Source organism: Macaca mulatta, chromosome 4, assembly GCF_049350105.2.
Source record: "Macaca mulatta isolate MMU2019108-1 chromosome 4, T2T-MMU8v2.0, whole genome shotgun sequence".
In the NCBI taxonomy this organism is placed as follows: Eukaryota; Metazoa; Chordata; class Mammalia; order Primates; family Cercopithecidae; genus Macaca; species Macaca mulatta.
This window is the reverse complement of record NC_133409.1, coordinates 129,788,077-129,806,810: the sequence shown is the minus strand read 5'-3', so window position 1 is coordinate 129,806,810 and position 18,734 is coordinate 129,788,077. Positions and strand designations below refer to the sequence as shown.

General features: G+C 50.3%; 1 protein-coding gene across 2 annotated transcripts in view; it reads right to left on the bottom strand.

Annotated features, from left to right (window-relative positions):
* Nucleotides 1–231: 231 nt before the first annotated feature.
* TRAM2 (translocation associated membrane protein 2) overlaps nucleotides 232–18,734 on the bottom strand; it is an 80,646-nt gene continuing 62,143 nt past the window's right edge. The window contains exons 1-8 of one of the 2 annotated variants that reach the window (XM_028846767.2): nucleotides 12,565–12,935; nucleotides 12,406–12,464; nucleotides 11,105–11,189; nucleotides 10,411–10,481; nucleotides 8,888–8,992; nucleotides 8,457–8,600; nucleotides 7,416–7,579; nucleotides 232–6,100 (exon numbers count right to left, since the gene is read on the bottom strand). In XM_028846767.2, the coding sequence (XP_028702600.1) occupies nucleotides 6,027–6,100; nucleotides 7,416–7,579; nucleotides 8,457–8,600; nucleotides 8,888–8,992; nucleotides 10,411–10,481; nucleotides 11,105–11,189; nucleotides 12,406–12,464; nucleotides 12,565–12,786 (924 nt within the window). In that variant the 5' untranslated portion in view covers nucleotides 12,787–12,935 and the 3' untranslated portion in view covers nucleotides 232–6,026. 2 annotated transcript variants of the gene reach the window in all.

Here is an 18,734-nt window from a genome sequence, read left to right as displayed (position 1 = left end):
ACTATCCAGCACTTGACATAACTGACTCTCCATCCTTAATTCTAATTCTCCAATTCGTATCACCACAATGGACAAATACGGGTCGAGATATGTAAGAAATGACTAATAAAGTGAAAAATAATAGACACGAGGGCTAAAATTCATTGCAAACTCCTTTAAGCAAACATAAACATCCATGTTAAAAGCATCACTGTATAAAAGCACATCAAGGAAATTATGAGACAATTCTGATCATTTTCTGCCTTTTATTGTTATTTCAGAAAATATTTGATGTTTCAAAATGTACATTTAAAAAATCCATACAAAACTGTAATTTGTTTTAAAACCAGACAGAAACAGTGGAAAAATGATTTTGAAAAACAGTTCACCAAAAAGACACCCCTCCCCCCAACCCTTTTACATGAAAGCATAAATACGGCAGGTACAAATTTTCCTTGAGTTCCTTGTTGAAATTTGGTCCATATGAACAGGCTAGAGTAGAAAACAGACAATTTGTCCACATTTGCATTATCAGTTGCTCAGGGCACCAGCAGCCTTAGTTCATCCTTCAGATGTTTTTTTAAACAGAGGAACTGAAAAATGAGGTTTACAGTCTCATCACATGAACACTCAAATCTGTACCCAGGGAAACGGTGGTATTACATTTACTATCACAGCCAGAGCCTGTCAGGTGAACAGGGTTATTCACCTGCGGCTGCTGCTTGGCCAAATATCCTTCCTCTCCACGTGAACAAGAAGCTCTAGAATGCTTTTAGGCAGACTGATGGTGATGTTATGGGCACTACACTCATCTTATTCCTGGACAATGACTTAAGCCCCATCATAAGAATGGTTTTTTCCTCTTCAATAGATTTTGTAAAAATAGACCTCTAAGATGATGCTACATGTTCTAAAAGAGTGCCACAGAAACCCACCCAGGATGAGAATGACAGCAACAAAAGGAAAGTGGCTGCTATTTCTTGTGTGAGGGATGATGACTACCCCTCCCGTGGGTCCCATTTCTCCCCCAGTTAGATGTTCTAAGGGACAGAAAGGCTGTGGAAAGGACCACCGGCTGGGAGAGTTATTGCACAACCCGGAAGAGCGAGAAAAACGTGGACAGGCAAGGGGCAGGGGAGAGGGTTGCTGCGACTAACACAAGGTAACACTGAATTAGGAGCTCAAACCGTTCTGCAACAGTCAGACATGTATGTGTTAGCACTTGAGACTGGGAAGTAAAAGTAAACTCCTTTATCATATAAACTTTGGGCTGAATGGGAAGCAAAATAGACCAAAAGAGGTTATGGTAAGCGTGCCTTTTAAAAAAATCTGGCGGTGGGGAAAATAATGGAGAAGCAGGGCTTGCTATGTGGGGCCAGACGGGAGTTTTCGAGGAGGGGGCTGGAAACTCTGGGCTTCCCTTAATAGGTATGCTTGTGGTTGGACCACCTCACTGCCTTCCACAGCCACCCAGCTGGGCCAGAAGAGAACTGACACAAGGGAGAAACCAAAAACAGAACACGCCACAGACCCTAATGCTGGGCAGTGGGGTTTGAAAGAAATGGGGCGAAACTGTCACAATCCGTGTCCCTTTTATATGTAACTGTACTGAGGTATGGTGTCTTTGGCTGCTTGTGACAAGCAGCCATCGAGCCCTGGCAGCTGGGGGCTGGCCACGGAGTACAAGTGAAAACCACACAGCAAAGTAAGGCACTTAATCACACACACACACACACACACGCACGCACGCGCACGCACGCAATCTGCTTGGGACAAAAAGTCTACAGGGGTCGCCAAGCACGAAAGGCTACATGGAGACTGCAAATCCCAATGCTCTTCTTTATAGCTCTGCCAGTCCAGGGAACTCCATAAAAGAATGAGGCAGCTCTCACTGGGGGGAACTGGTCTTCAGCCTTTGCAAGATGGAGCTAACACTCATGCGAGAAGTGGGGTAAAAAGTGAGAAGTTGGTAAAGTCTTCCTCACTGGGACAACCTTGGCCTGGAGAGGGATCCTATTTAGGGTTTCCAGTCATCTGACAATGACCTAATCCTCCAATAATCCCTAAAGTCCTCTCCTGAGGAAAGGAACCATAAGCTCGGAAGGCAGAGCGAGGGAGGAAGAGCACACCACTGTCTCGACTCACAAGCTTTCAGCACTCCCTCTGTGAGAGGAGAGAGCTGAGAACATCAAGAATTGAAGTTTGTGCACTTGTGCCACCGGCCCTTAGGCGGGAGGCGGGAGAATTAGTTATGTGCAGACTTCCCTCTCTCTCACACCAGGCCTAGGAAAAACCAACTAGCAAGGCTAAAGCATACAAAGGAAATCTAAGCCGAGGCCTTTTCTAGGCACAAAGGGAGTCGGCAACCCACTTCTGATTAAAGCATCTGTGGAAGGTAAGAATTTTGTTGTGGAATCCTGGGATGAGATGCACTCTTTCACCCAACCTCTTATTAGCTGCTGAGAAAAAGGTCAAGGGGTACTGACAGAGGAGGTCCAAAGAGAGACCCCAGAAGCACACACCCGCCCCAAGCTTCGGGAGTTCTTAGGGTCCCAGGGTTTCCAGTCCAGACAAGGATCTGTGAATGTGGCCAGGGCAGCAAGGTGTGTACTGGGGTTTCTTACATGTTGGGAAGTTATGCCTTGGGACATGGGCAAGTTTCTCAGCAACCATTTCCGTCTGGTGGCCCAGACACACACAGGATTAGAACTGACTCGAAAGGGAGGACAGTAGCTCCCCTCCTGGCTCAGCCTGCTCCCCCTTCGCCCAGAACCATCCCCTACCTTCAAAAGGAGCACATGCAATTTATAAATAGTGCAGCTATCAGCGCCCGGATGGTAAAAAATAACTCCCATCATCCCTGCACCTCCAAGGTGGGGAGCCGGTAGCACGGATCCTTGGTCCACCAGCGCCACCTCCCTCTCCTCCCACTGTGTCTGTCGGCTTCCCCACAAATTGAAGTTAGGACTGTCGAGAGGCCACAGTTGCTGAGGTAGGTCACGTCTTTCCTCCTGCCCTCGGTGCATGGTGCCGAACTCTCAAGCTTGGAGGTGTCTGGCGGAGCCTTCACAAATGGCTTGGCACTTTGGGGCAGGAGAAAATGCATCAAACTGAGGAAAACAGCCAAAGTGACCAAAATTAGAACAAGCTAGCCCAACAAGCTCATAGGATGAAGTGGAATTATTTCAGCTCTGGCAACAGAGTCTGTGTCGACCTGCCAAAGACTTGGCTCTGCTGTGAAATAAACGTGCCAGGGAGGGTGGTGGGCGGGGTGGGGGGTGACAAAGTACCCTACAACTACCCTCTAACCACCCTCCTCCCCAAACATCCCTGAAGCCCAGGCTGGCAAGATGCCAGCCCCACTCACGGTCTCAGGGTTTTTGTTTCACATAAAATAAACCCTTAGCACACCCCTGTCCACCGGGAAGCAGAGCCTAAGTTGACTCTGGCCACTGGGCTGGTGGGACCACATCCAAGGCATGAGGTACTGGCAGCACGGAAAGCTTTGCAAGAGACAGGCACATGAAGTTGTGGCGTCTCTGGCACGCCAAGTGTCCTGGGACAGAGCAACGGAAACCTACAGGCATGAGAATGAAGGTTGCTTGATGGCAAGACTTCAGCTGCTCTGCTCAACACTACCTCTCCAGCATCTGGCACAGCGCAGGCACCTGGCACATCCCAGCATGCCATACATATCTGTTGAAGGCACAACTCAACAGTTTAACCTGGGCTCACCTGAGAGAGGCCTCCTGCATGTGAAGCCCTGCCAGTGACACAGCCTGGAGGGCACCCAGGATGGGTGTTCTATAATGGGGGAGGAAGGTGGGCTTAGGAGGCTGCTGGCTGAACACGTCATTTGCAGTTACCAGGCAAGGTGGGGGGCCTGAACTCAATTACAGCCTCTGTTGGGGCTGTTTGACTGAAATGGCTAAGGGATCCCGTATCAGGTCTGCTGTATTGATACCAAAACTGCCCTTTTACCAACAGTTCTGCTGTGCAGCCCAGAGAAGTGTCAGGGAAGGAGAGGGAGAAATGGGGGAAATGCATATTTTCAAAAACACTGTCTCACTTCCTAAGGGTAATCAAAAGCAACCATGGGTAGCTCTTCCCATTTCTGCAACCTTATTGTGGAGAGGGATGAAGGCCTCCAATGGCATTAGGAAACAAATCCCTCAGTTACTGGGAAGTTAAAATTTATCTATGATGTAAGTGACTTGGAGAAGGAGAGTTGCCTTGATGAAAAGACCCATTTCCCCCTTTTTGATCTAAATTCAGGTTTGGTTTCTGCTGTGATGTCAAGAAGATGACCAGTATACCAAATGACACTACAATTCCTGCACCTACCAAGAACGACTCCCCTTCGCCTCAGCACAGAGTTCGGAGGTTCTTAATTAGGACCTTTTTTTATTATTGTTGTTTTAGAATTTTGCTCTCGTTGCCCAGGCTTTAGTGCCATGGTAAAATCTCTGCTCACTGCAACCTCCGCTTTCTGGGTTCAAGCGATTCTCCTGCCTCAGCCTCCCGAATAGCTGGGATTACAGGCACCTGCCACCACGCCTGGCTAATTTTTTGTATTTTTAGTAGAGATGGGGTTTCACCATGTTGGCCAGGCTGGTCTTGAGCTCCGGACCACAGATGACCTGCCCACCTCAGTCTCCCAAAGTGCTGGGATAACAGGCGTAAGCCACTGCGCCCGGCTGTAATTAGGACCTTTTTGAAGCTGAATGCCCCTTCTAAAAGTCCCCACAAGGCACCATAAGGACTTGGAGGCCTTGTCTTCAGGTGGAGGGGAGGGGAAAGAATCTGTGAGGGAAGGGGCCAGAAGGGCGCCTATCATCTACCCAGAGAGTGATTCTCAGTCCGTCATGGTTTCATGCAGCCTAAAATGCTGTAGTTGTGCTCAACAAACGACAATTCCAAAGAACACTCAACAAGGGCGGCCAGATGGCCAGTGGTCCGAGTGACCCTCCCTGGACACCAAGGGACCAGCATGGGGCTGAAGCCCTTGAGGCTTAGTGTTTCTGCAGCTAGAGATGAAGTCAAGGTAGTAAGTTTGGCCCCTGATGGGGCTGGCTGGCTCTGGAGGTGAGGACCAGCGTATCTCAGGCAGGTTTATGAACCGCTGTTTGGTTTGGTTTTGAATGCTTGTGAATGTCTAAAAAAGCAACGGCGACTGGGACTGCTGGAGAAAGGCCTAGGTCGACTCCTCTGTGGGTTCTGCCACCATTACCTTTCTGGAGGGGCCCGCTGTGCAGTTTGCTCTGCTCTTGCTCTAAGCAGTGGGAAGACGTGTCTCCCCCCCAGAGTGACAGCAGGCTGGCTTCCAATCCGCGGCCAGCCACTGGTAAGCGCTCAAGTCACAGGACCCAACTGAGTTCACACCATCCTTCTGGGTTGAGTTGTCATGTCCCAAATCCAAATGCCTTGGCGTTTACAACGAGCAGTGGCTGCTGTGCCTCAAGATGGTACGTGCAGAACTGGAATCATGTATCTCATCAGTTAATCAGCACCAAGGAGATGATGATCCGAGAGGGCCGCTGTCTCTTCTTCTTGCCCATCCACATGAGGACCGCCGAGGGCCTGCTGCCAGCCCCAGCCTTCTGTCGGGCAGGCCCTGGGGGACCGAAAGACAGGACTGCAATCTTAGCTCCCCTCCCATTGTAAAAATCAGACAGAAAAATGGCAAGATAAGGTGAAATTAGAAAGTGAAAAGGAAAAGCAGCAGCCATGAGGGAAGAGACAGAGCAAGCAGAAGGGTGCCAGCCACCGGTGCCTGGGGTTCTGGAAAAGCCAGCACAGGACAGGAGTGAGGACAGGAGGTGGCCTGAGGGGGAGAAAGAGAAAGATTTTTGGCTTTATTGAGAATGGTTTGTGGAAGAATAAGAGAAAGCCAAGAAGAAAGAAAGCGAAACCCCACATTGAAAGACAGGTTTCGGCCGTTTGAGACGGAGCATCACAGGCAGGGAGGAGGAGGCAGGGAGGGGCGTGGGCTCCTCGCCCCCTGCTGGGCCCCCACCAAGAGGATTCCTGTTCTTAGCACTTTGGCCTTAGGGAGACTTGAGTTTCTTAGTCCGTGGGGAGGTTCCGTTCTCTGCCTTCACCACTCCATTTTCATGGTAACCTGGGAAGTGGAGAGAGACAAGGATACATGATATTTCTGCTGCAGCTAAGGCAGGAGAGGGGAGGGTGGGGCCAGGCCAAGGAAAGGGTCCAGGCAGCCCGGCTGCTACACATGGATGCACCAAAGGGGTGCAGGGCTGCAGCCTTGCACAGCAAACAGAAGCCAGCAGATGGCTCCCAGGAGGGTCCTATCTTCCCCAGGGCCCCGTTTGGGAGGCTTGGTCTCTGACTGCGCTTTAGCAAGAAGGGCCTCGGATGACGCACAGTAACTCAGCAACAACAGAGGCCAGCCTGCCGAAGCCCGAGGCTGGGGCTAGATACTCGCTGAAATCACTGAGATGCTGTCACTGTCTCAATGTCCTCAGTTCCTCTCAGGCCCCTGCAAGGCGTCAGCCCATTTCCAGTTCAGCAAGAACTCCTAGGAGCAGCGGCCACAGAAGGGAGGGGGACGAGAGGCTGTAGGAACAAGGCCTCGCGCGGATGCCCAACACTCCTCTGGCAGAATAATTGTGCTCTTTCTATTGTTCAAAATACCTCCGTGCGCCTGCTCAAAGTCAGAGGTACTGGCTGCAGTCTTATGCCCCATAGCACCCCTGCCAGCCAGGCCTGACTCTGCGACACACCCAGCTGCGCGCGTGTCTGGTTCAAACACACATAAGCCTTTGCCAACCAGGTGGCTGCCTGGAGAAAAGCAGGTGAGTCAGAAAGCAGCGCCCAGTGCAGACAGGCCCCCAGGCTGGGCAGAACGTGCAGGGTTGGCAGGGCCTGGGGACCTGCTGAAGGTGGGTGATGACTGGAGTGCATGCAGGGGCCAAAGGAGAAGTGGGTGTCCCACCCCTACCCCCCACCTAGCACTGTGTCACTGTGAGTCATTCTTGGAGACAGAGGAGGAGCCAGCAAGCTGGGAGGCAGGGGCAGGCTGAGATGTGGAGCAAAAGGGCAGGTGAGGACAGAGGCCACTGTCCGGCACTGAGAATGGGCGGCGGCAGCAGCAGCAGCAGCAGCTGGCTGGGGTCCAGAAGCCACCCTGAGGACACGCTTCCTGCCAGAGTTCCCCGCCCAGCCACGGCCCTGCCCCACGGTGGCCAGGGCTCCCAGCCTAGTTAGAGCCAGCCCCACCCAGTCTGTCCTTGGCCCACACCCAGCCACGTGCCAACCAGGGAGCTAGGAGCCCCAGCCCCGAGGAAGGAGTCAGGAAGGAGAAGCTGGCAGGATTGGTCTGGGGAGCACCCAAGAAGCCTGGTGCCTTGGCTCCTCCCACCCATCCCAGCCAGACTTCCCTGGCTCCACTCTCTGCCAAGGGCCCTGGCACTCACCAGATTCCCTCTTGATGAGCCTGGCTGGTAGTCTGGGTGTAGCTGGGACTCTCCGCTTTGCACTCTGCTCATTCCAGTATTCCCGCCAGTGCCGCAGCTGGGAGTGGATGAAGCGCCACATGAGCCACGCCTGGGCGGCACATACCAGCAGCAGCACGCAGAGCCTGCGGAGGGGCAGAGGGTGGGCTTAGGCCGGGGCTTGGGCTCACAGCCTTGTGGCTGGGTTGTGCGGGGGAGAACAAGGGCCAGGGGCCCTGCCGTTCCCATGGCTCATCAGCTCCTCTTTCACCGCCAGCCCTCTTGCATACCACCACTATCACCAGGAAGAGTGTGTGCTTTGGTCAGTCTCTGCTCCAGCACACATCACATGTGCCAGGGAGATGGGAAGGAAGTGGCGACAGACGTACGGCCAGCTCTACAATCACGCTACTCCCGTGACGAGGGAGGGGTCCATGGCTGTGTCTCTTCTGCGTACATGGCACAGAACAAGACTAATGTAAGCTCCACAAATACTGGTGGAATTCAAATGATCGGAATTTCTGGAAGAGTGGCTTCTCCTTTAACATGTCACTTAAAAGTGGAGCAACCCTGGGCAAATCACTCTCCTGGGCCTAGGGGCTCTGGGAAATAGTGGCTTCCTCGCTGCCTTTCTCACTGGTACAGGAGGCCACCGGCCAGGCCACTGAGCACATAGTTTTAAAGCCCCCACACGCAAGAAGAGGAGAATGATATCAACTGAGACACTGAGTGTGACGTCTCTATGTGCCACGAAGTGCCAGACAAATGTACGGGACTCCTATTTGGACTGCAGTCTGAGCAGGCCAGGACCGGGGGTGAAGATGGTTTGGATGGAACCAGAGGCTGCTATCTCTTCTCCCTTCAGGCCTGATATCCAAAGATTTCCAAAAAAAATAGCAACATGTGGGAGACTAAAGGGTCTGCTGCCTCCAGACCTCCTGCAGGGGCTGCGCCAAGTTCAGGAGGCTCCTTGTGGTACTCAGGAAGCCCTGGCTTATCACCTTGGACTTCTGCTCGACTCACCTGCAAAACAAAGTGTTGAAGTTCCCTTTCTCGGGGTCAAATGCCTGGTTTTCCATGCGAGCCAGTCCAAAGCCAATGGCCAGCACGGCGAGGGTGAGGATGAAGAGGCGGGTGACCCCAAAAACGGCAGCCCAGGCACTGAACCTGCCCACAGAGGGAAGAGAGGATGTCAGTCTTTAGCGCCCTTGAAGGAATCTTCACCCACTTCTCCAGAAGACACCCCAAGTGGGAAGAGGATTCAAGGGTGGCTGGGAAAGTGCTTGAGGGATGAGATATCTAAACTCAGATGTTCCAGAAAAAAATAACGTGAGGGCACCACCTGCAGGTAAGTGGGCAGTGTGCACCCAGGGAGGGACCCTCCACCCTCCGGGCCTCAGCGGGAACCCCTGCCCAGGCCTCTAAGCAGGCCAGCCTGCAGCAGCCCCACTTACAGTTTCTCGTTGTTTTCATCTGCAAAGTAGAAGAGTCGAGCCGTGTGGAAGAGGAACTCAGTTGAGTACTGCAGCAGCAGCAAGATCAGGCCCAGGCGGCTCAGGCTGAGGGGGAAAAAGACTAGCCTTACATTCCCTCCGAGATGCTCGTGGGGCAGAAGCCATTGCATCTTGGCTCAGGCTGTCCCCTGTGCCTGGCTGAACTCTGCTTTCCACTCCCACATTCCCTGGCTGGCTCTGCTCCATCCTTTAGGATTCAGTTTAACTGTCACACCTTTAAGACGTTTTTCCTAATACAGACCCGCTGGCTGTTCAGCTGTCCTGTCTCGGTCAGATTCCCTTGCCTGCTCCCACAGCAAATCTGGCCTAGGCCCTTCACAGTACTTAGCACCTTGCACTCATCACCTTGGCTGGAACCAAGCACATAAAAGGTACTCAGAACACATTTGCTGAGCTCTGAGTATAGGAATATGAAGTGTTCCTGTTGTCTGACTTTCCATTATCCAAGTCTTCACAGCTCCGAGATACATGCAGAAGCAGGAAGTGCTCCTTCTGTGTGGTCCTGCTCATACATTCTCCCCGGTCCTCACCACTGCTACGGTGACAGTGCAGACTGGCTTCTTAGACCCGTTATGCATGTGACACATGAGCATCCAACACAAGGGCAGAGTTGGCATCACCCCACAGCCTTCGGCCCTCAAAGACCCATCCATGAACTGATGCTGCTACAGGCCACCAGAGACAGGAGACAGAGTTCGAGAGCTCCCTCCCCGCCTGAATCTCACTAATCCAAGTCAGTCATTTGCACAGGATGCCTGCTGCAAGGATCTAGTCCAATGCACCTCGGGATTTCCAGGCACCTTGGCAGAAAGTTACACACAGTGAGCTCTGTAAGTGCCAGCTCAGAGAAAGTGTGGGGTGCTCTCTTTTACTGCATGGATAACACTCAGCAAAAGCCCAAATTATCAATGACACAGCTTATTACCATCAATAGAACTCTTTTCATAAAAGAGGCTCTCAAGAACTGACATTATAGCAACTCTTTCTGCCTCTAGATCAACCAAGAGAGACCTACTCTCCAAGTCATTATAAACCAAAGGGAAAGGAATTCCAGGGCTACGAGCTTTAGCAGTGTTTACACTGGACACTGTGAGGCAAGAGCCCAGCTTTGGGAGGCCTTCAAGCTGCAAAGCCATAGTTCAAAGGCCAACATCCATTGGAAGTCTTCCTGGCTCTCTCTGTTGAGGGTCTTCTTCTGGGTTGCAGAGCAGATGATACATACTGTGTTATGGTGCTCATCATTCTAAACTCTCCTTACCTATGTCTATAACTGTCTCTTCAGACTAAGAATGAACCACTGAAGATAAAGAATCTTCCATTACCATCTTTGTATTGTCAAGTCTTAGCATGGTGCTAGGCACACAGAGGGTGTCAACAAATGCCTGATAATTATATGATTGTGTGGACAGATGCATGGACATAAAAGGGCAAGGAACTCTGGCTGGCTCCATGGTCTCACTCACTTTAAGAGGTATGCTCCAGCTATGTGCACCAGGTACAGGCAAATATACTGGAGCTGGCGGGGAATTTCCTCCTGGAAATGAGAGAAGCAGATGGTAAATTTGCTAATTCCCTAACTGAAGACTCAGGGAAGGGGGAAAAGTGCAGGGAGTTGAGAGAAGGCCAGGCTTCTCTGGGCTGCTTTAACACACAGTCCCATGTCCCACGAGTCCCACAGTCCCACTGCATCAGGCTGCTGAAATTCAAGGGCATTCAGGTCCATTCCCAAATTCCAGCAGCCTTGGGTCTAGGGTCAGAGGGCGAGGTTTGGATTGAGAAAGAAGAAACAGGGACTGGAGAAGAGGGCTCTTGGAAATAATTCAGAAGGAAACTATAAAAAGTAAAAATTTAAAAAGACTATGGAAATGGCAAAGACCTCTCCTTTGACATCTAGAAGATGAGAGTTAGGTTTCCTCCAAAGCCACAGGTCTGGTGGAAGAGGCAGGCAAGAGACTGACACTGGTGGACAACACTCATGGGGGTCTACATGGCACTTCTCCAAGAGATGACTCAGCATGTTGCTCAACCCCGAACATATTCCTATCACCACCCAATACTCCATGCTTCTGGAGGAAAGGAAGGGAGGTACCCCCGGGAATAGCAGGAAGGGAGTGGTGAATGAATGGCCTCCAAGAAGGGGGAGAAGTGAGCACTCACCTTCCGTACCTTCTGGAAGTATAGCTCAGGAAGTGCGTGCAGCCAGTAGGCCAGCTGGCATAGGTAGAAAAACTTCACCTGGAAGCTGGAGACAAGGGGGCAAGTCACAAGGGCAGGATAGAGAAAAGTGTCCCTGCAGGCCCTGGCCAAGCACGGGAGGGAAAAGCATGGGCCGAGACTCTGCCTGTGAGGAGCTGGTCCAGGAGCAAGGGAGTAAGGCCAGTGACCACCGCACCCTGAGCCTGGGACCCTGGCTTCTCCGTTGGCCTGTGCCCTTGTTCCACATGCAAGACCACTTAAAGGGACACGGAAAGTCCACAGAAAGAAACAAACATGATTAAAAGAGTGCAGAGGAGGAGGAATCCTTCAGCCTTGAGGAGGGAGCTGATTACAGAGCACTGTTGATGGAGATGGGGACCAACAGATATACTGACACAACGAACGGCTCTAAGCAGCAAGGGAAGGTTCTAACTCAGTCCTATGTCCTTTGCTATTGTTGCTCTTAAAGATCTCAGGAAAGGCAGCCAGGTGCAGTGGCTCACGCCTGTAACCCCAGCACTTTGGGAGGCTGAGACAGGTGGATCACCTGAAGTCAGGAGTTCGAGACCAACCTGGCCAACATGGTGAGATCCCGTCTCTACTAAAAGTACAAAAATTAGCTGGGCGTGGTGCAACATGCCTGTAATCCGAGCTATTTGGGAGGCTGAGTCAGGAGAATCGCTTAAACCTGGGAGGCAGAGGTTGCAGTGAGCTGAGATCGTGCCATTGCACTCCAGCCTGGGCAACAAGAGCAAAACTTCATCTCAAAAAAAAAAGACAAAAAATAAAGTTCTCAGGAAAGGCAAAGGGTGGCCTCCTGAGGGAGATGGCCCCAGGTACTGCCCTCGGGGTAACCCGCCCTCTTGGCAGCACTATATGAGGCAGAGGACGCTGGCTCCGACAGAGCACCAGCCATGGCAGGCCAGAAGGGAAGACACTCTACGGATGTCAGGGGGTCGCCAAGAAGGTAGACAGCCCAGAGGGCATTATGGAGGGAGATGATCTGCTTCTGTATCTGCCTCGTGCAGCTGAGGCACCTCCGTGATGGGAGCCAGCACAGATGGAATTTCATCTGGGGATTCGCTGGTCAAGCATGCTGAGAAGAAGCGGCTTCCAGACAAGTCTACCATCCACAATAGGCTCAGGGCATGACCTGCTCGTCAGGCCAGCTGGGCCTGTGGTGTTCTGGCCACACTCAGCTGGGACAGGAAGGCAGCGGGCCCGGTCGCTCCTCCCTGGGGCTGAGTCACGAGAATACTCACGGGAGGTGCACATGCGGGTAGTCCTCCCAGAGGCTTCTTGGGTTTGTTAAGTATCCTTCCTGCAGTGGGTGAGAAGAGAGACCATTTAGAGATGTGGACATGAGACCTGCTGGGGGCCCTAGGACTGGTCCAGGGGTCAGGGATGCATCCAGCCCCCACCTGACAGAAAGAGGAAGGAAGGGGAAATGCGAAAACAGAGAACTTCTCTGTGTGGGACCCCTGGCGCTTGGCTGGTTTCTTTACTGTGGAAGAGTCATGCTGGAGTAGGAAGGGCCATGGTCTGAGGTCCAAAGACCCACATCTGAAGATGAGTCTGACAAGCGAATTAGTCTTGCTCCTCTGAGCAAGCTCATTAGTCTCCCTAAGCCACAGCTGGCTCATCTGCAAAACAAAATAAAAATACCCACCCTCACAGAGTTATTGTTGGAAATGAATGAGACAGTTTATGTGCCAGTGTCTAGTCCTGTGCCTGGCATGCAGGCGCTCAGGAAATGCCTCTATAATGAATACACAAATGAACTCTAGAATCACCACCCGCTGGAAAAATGAAAAGCCTACTTTGGCTTTTCACATCCTGCTGAATAAGAAACATGGCAGGACCCCGTAGGCCTCACCATGCAGCTGGACTCTGACACCTACCACACTGTGTCATTACTGTCCGTTGTTTCCATTACTCTTGCAAGTCCCTTCACATTAGGGCCTTTTCCTGCCTACCTTTAGGATTCTAATATCTAGCCCAGCACCTTATATGGGGTGGGGAAGGTAACATGAAAATCCTCCCATCACAAAACATCTAGAAATGCTGGCGGAAATCTAATGAATATTCTTTTAAACACAAAGAGCTGATGAGCTCACAGTAAGCAAGGGAAATCCCCCGGGACCCAAAGGGAGAGGGAGGCTAAAAGGCAGAGCAGTAAGGTGACACTGTAGCAGCCCAGAAGGCACTTCTCATGGGCCAGGGTTTTTGTGCCCACGTGAGAACAGAAGATGGTGCCTTGGGAGGTGGAACCTGAGACCCTTGTATAAGATCAGGACCTCCGAAAGGCCGCAATCTCAGAGAGAAGAAAGACTAGAAAGTGTTTGCTGATCAACACAGGGAAATGAAGATGTCTGCTCAGCCCATACTCAAGGTGAAAACAAAATCATGTATTCTAAAAATCTGCAACCTCAGGTTCACTCTGAGTTTGCAGGTGAAATATACCACCTGTGTGATCCAAAAGCCACCAAGCTAAGAAATTAGAATTAATAGTGTTGTGGGCCAGTGATACCCTAGGGACATACCCTCATCCAAGGATGCTCAGGATTGCCACAGATAAAACCTTGCTAAAGATGAATTTATAATTCAAGATTACAAAACATGGAAAGAAACAATCTGCCACAGGCAAGAGTCAGCTGACACTACAGGAGTGCAATAAACACCAGTTGGCTGAATGAACAAATGATGAATGCTTTGTGCAATTTCTCTCTTCTGAAGAAAGGGCTCTTATTTGTCACTCAGAGAAGGCAGAGCAGATTAGATTAGGATGACTTCATTTTAGAAATGGGAAAATGAAAAAACAGATAGGCAGGATCTCCTGAAATAAGATAGTTTTGTTTTGTTTTGTTTGTTTGATACGGAGTTTTGCTCTTGTTGCCCAGGCTGGAGGGCAATGGCACGATCTCGGGTCACTGCAACCTCTGCCTTGCAGGTTCAAGTGATTCTCCTGCCTCAGCCTCCCAAGTAGCTGGGATCACAGGCACACAATACCACGCCCAGCTATTTTTTGTATTTTTAGTAGAGATGGGGTTTCACCATGTTGACCAGGCTGGTCTCGAACTCCTGACCTCAGGTGATCCGCCCGCCTCAACCTCCCAAAGTGCTGTGATTACAGGCGTGCACCATCATGCCCAGTCAAGATAGTTTTTCAGTAGCACAGCTGAAATCTGAGTTGGGCCACAAACCTTCTGGTCCAACAACTTCAGGCTAGGTTGCTTCAGTAAATCAGAAAATCAACTGAGCTGGTAGCTTTGATGAGAAGGCTGAGAACCTCAAATGTTCACACTGGGATTAAAGACAGGGGTTTTATAGTGCTCAGCATTTGGCCAACAAGGTTTAGTAAGAAGTATTCTAGGTTATTGTCTATTAGGATCTTTAGTTGTATTTTCAAGTGAGGGCTGATCCACCCACCTTTGAGTCACTAAACGCCCTGTGATCTGTCGGTATGCCTTTCAGGTAGAGTCCACAGCCCTAATTCCACAAACTTGGGCCTCCATGAGCACAACCTAACTGATAGGTCCAATTGGATACATGTATACCACTGTAGTCACGGTCACCTGGATTAGAAGGAAATGATCTCACCTCGAACTTACATGGCCTCATTTCTAATCTCCTCTCACTACCACTGCCCTCCTTTCTCCTCCCTGGGTCACGCGCTGATTGAGGAATAAAAGTGGATGAGGCTCTCAGGTGGTGGCATGTGTGGCGGTCGTGACAGTTGTGAGCTCTTTCACATACACTGCTTCTATCACCCCCACCCGCCCCCTCTGTCACGCACACACGCCTGCCTTCATCAGCTCTCCTGCCCTAGGCTACCTCATTCCAGGGACATCAGAGAGGTGACAATGTCTCTTCCTAGAGGAAGCAGCAATGTACTTAGCAGGAAAAATGGTACTTCTGAAACTGAGGTGGGAGAGAAAGTTTTGCCAAAACAAGACTCGCCAAGAAAAGCAGCACTGAGAGCAATGTAAAGCCCAGACAATCTCATGATTTTAAACAGGAACGCTCCTTGGCTTGGCCTCTTACTCAGAGACAAAGAGGTCAGAACTTTGAAGCCAACAAGCAAAGAAACTCCCCAGAAAAATGTTGCCTGCTTGTGAATGTCCAGTCCACTGGGACTGGAGGAGGAAAGGAGTGGAGGGAGGAGAGCAGGGGGAGCCAGAGGAAAAATGACTCACTGCTCTGAGAACAGCCTTTTCCAGACCTCTGTCCAGGCAGCTGTCTGAGGGAGGACTGAGGCTGGGGCACCCTCTGAGCTCAGGCACGCAAAGCACCTGAGTCCACAGGGGGCTGAGGGTGACCCAGCAAGCACCTGAAACCCACCCCAGATCCCATCCACTGACAGGCCCCAGCGGATGGTTTGGAGAAGCTTTTGAAATCCTTTGTTGTCTCTTGATTCTAAAAATCCACCCATGAGCTAAGCAAGGCCTCAACAAGGTGGAGAGATCCCTCCTGTTTCCCCAGCAGCCTTCCTTTTGGTGTGTGAACAAACACAACCACGAAGAACAGCGTAATTCAGACACAGCACAGGCAAGTGCTACATAAATTCAGACATACCTTATATTATTTGACCATCAGAACAACCATGCACTAAAAATCTGCCCTAAAGCAACTAGTCTGTTAGTAGAAACCGGTCCTGGTACAAGCACCAGCGTTAAGGACATTCCCTCTACTTGGTTCTAAAATCTACGGTGGATTTTAGGTTCTAATATATGAAGTCAGATATGGCAAGAAAGTCAGACAGGGAAGACCAAACGCCCACCCATCCTGCTTTCTCCAGTGGAGTGTTCTTTTCTTTTTCCCTGAACAATGAGTAGTCAATCAATGGTAGATTAAAAGTTGGAGGCTGACATTCCCATAAAATGATTGGTGGTCCAGCCACACTCCCACTGCTCTCCTTCTATATATGCAGAGAGAAATGTTTCAATCAAACACCAAAATAATACTGGTATTTCTGGTGGGAGGAATTTGCTTTTTTGAACTTCTCTATATTGTTCGCTTTTTAAAAAATAATCATTTATGATATTTATTAAAACAACCAAGTCATTACTTAAAAAATGTTGAAGGCTGGAGAGAGAAGATGCATTTGCAGTTTACTCACTCATTCTACAGCCAACATTTAGCGGGCACTTAGTATGCGCCAGGCACCATACCAGGGATACAGCAGTGAGCACGGTGCCTGCTAGCAGGCAGCTCAGAATCTAGTGGGAGAAACAGACAGAGAATATACCAACAAGAAAAGCACCAGCAACAGGCACAGTACAGAAAATGCCAATTGGTGGGGGATTCTCTGAGGAGATGGTATCTGGGAAGAGACTTGGATGGCAAGAAGGAGTTGGCCATGGGATGGCAGAGGATGAAGCCCTTGAGCAGAGAAACCACCAGTGCGCAAAGCCCAGGATGCAGAACAGCCAGGACAAAAGTGGGGTTGTGGCCAGTGAGATGAGACCAGCAGGATCAGCAGGACCCAGATCACATGAGTGGGGAGGAAAAACGATTTCACTGCAAGTGTGATGGGGGCTTTTAAGCATGGGAATGTATGGTTTTATTTCTGTTTTAAAAGATCCATCTGGCTGAGCAGAAAATGGATTGGGGTAGGAGGGTACAAGAGTGGAAACAGTCTCCTAGAAAAAAAGATATTCAGTGTCTAGGCAAGAGAAGATGGTGGCTTGGACTACACAGATCAAGGTGTCTCAACCTTGGCACTATAGCTAGATAATTCTTGGTTGTGGAGGCTGTCCTGTGCATTAAAGGCTGTATCGTAGCATCCCTGGCCTCCACCCACTAGATACCAGTAGCATATTGCCAAATGTCCCCTATAGGCCCAAATCTCCCCTGGTCAAGGGTCACTAGACTAGGGGTGGTGGTGCAGGCAGAGAGCGGCAGACAGTCTCAATGGGTTTGGGAGGTACAGCTGGCAGGACCTGCAGATGAAATGACTGTGGAAAGTGAGAGAAAGAAGAGTCGTGAAGAAATTTGCATCATAACAGAAAAATACGATTTTTTAAAAAACAAGCTGTTTTTATGTCTCTTACAGAACTACCTCTCTTCTTTTTCAATCACTTTCCTTCTAGGAAGCACGGTTCCGATGGAGGAGGGCAAGGAGTCAAATGCTGTCAGGAGGAGTTGGGGGTCACTGGAGCTTTCCGTGGTCCCCCGGTCTCTGTGCCTATTGAATATGTTGAGTGGGGAACTGGCTCTCCCCAGAATAAAAGACTGTTAGGTGCCTCCCCAAGACAAGCCTATGTGCTCTCAAACTAATTAGCATCATGTTCAAATCCTTGAAGAACTGAGAGAGGCAAACACAGAGCTGCTGAGCATTTCACACCCTGGAAGGCATGTTAGGCAACCTGGCTCTAGCCTCCAAATCTGGTCACCACGTGTCACAGCTGCGGTGGAATGTCTGGGGGTGAAGCTGAAAGGGTAAAAGTGACTCAGAGATGAGGCAATCCTTCTCCTGAACAGCGGTTAAGCATCTTTGGTATCTTGAGGCTGTTCTGCTTCAAAGCAGCTTAGGCCTCCAGGGGTGGGCACGGACGGAACGTCAAGGGACTAGGTGTGGTCTGAAACCTGGAAGTCTAGGGACTTACGTGCACGGCACGACAGCAGGGATGCACTGTTCACACAGTGTCAATCTGCCCCTGGGACTGTGACAGAGTAGCCTTGCTTGAGAGGACAGAAGTCTTGGGCCTCTCATTTAAAATTCCTAGCGTTCTGCTTAGGAAAGCTGTTCTACGATGAAATGATAACAGGAATAAAAACAATGTGTAAAAGGACATGTTGACTCTGGCTTTGAGAATAGGAATTCAACATTCAGCTCTAGAGACAGAGTTCCTTGTGATGGATGGGCCCATCACTGTCACTGAAAGAAGAGGAAGAAAAGGAGGGATCTGTGGAAGGCCAGGAAGGAAATCTTAAAGAGGTCACAGGGTTGCTGAATTGTCCAAGACCCAGGCATGGATTCCTCGGGGGCCCAGGTTACAGAAAGGTGGAGCTCCAGGTGGTGGTGGGCACTAACTCAACACTTCCTAGCAGGACAGGCAAGGTCTTGTTACAGCAAACTCCAAAGGACCATCCGCATTCCTTTCTATGAGGGAATTTTGCTGTATCAAAGGTTGCTTGAAATAAGAGTCCGTTTACGTAGAAAGGAGGGGAAATTGTCCGGTCCTGCGGGCATCTGTTGCAACGGCATTGACTCTCACAGGATTTGATGAGCTGAGAGAGTGAGGCTGGCCTCGTTTATAGAAGGCCAAGGTAGTAAAACAGAGAGTAAGCTGGGCTTGGAACTCTACGTCCAAGTCCAAACTATCCTTGCTGCTTCAAAACCACAGACCCAAAGGCATACTGCAAAATTTGAGCTTGGAACTCTTCAATCTGTAACACGGGTATCCGAATGAACATCAAACATATCTTATGGGACCGTGTTTGCAGAAGGGCCTTGTAAAACAATACAGTGTTAATGTAGGTACACGGTATCATTACTGCAGTATTGCATAATGATTATAACAAGTGGTGACTGTTGGCCAAGATGACTCTCTCCAGCTATAAAATGGCATCTCTCTGCAATACCATG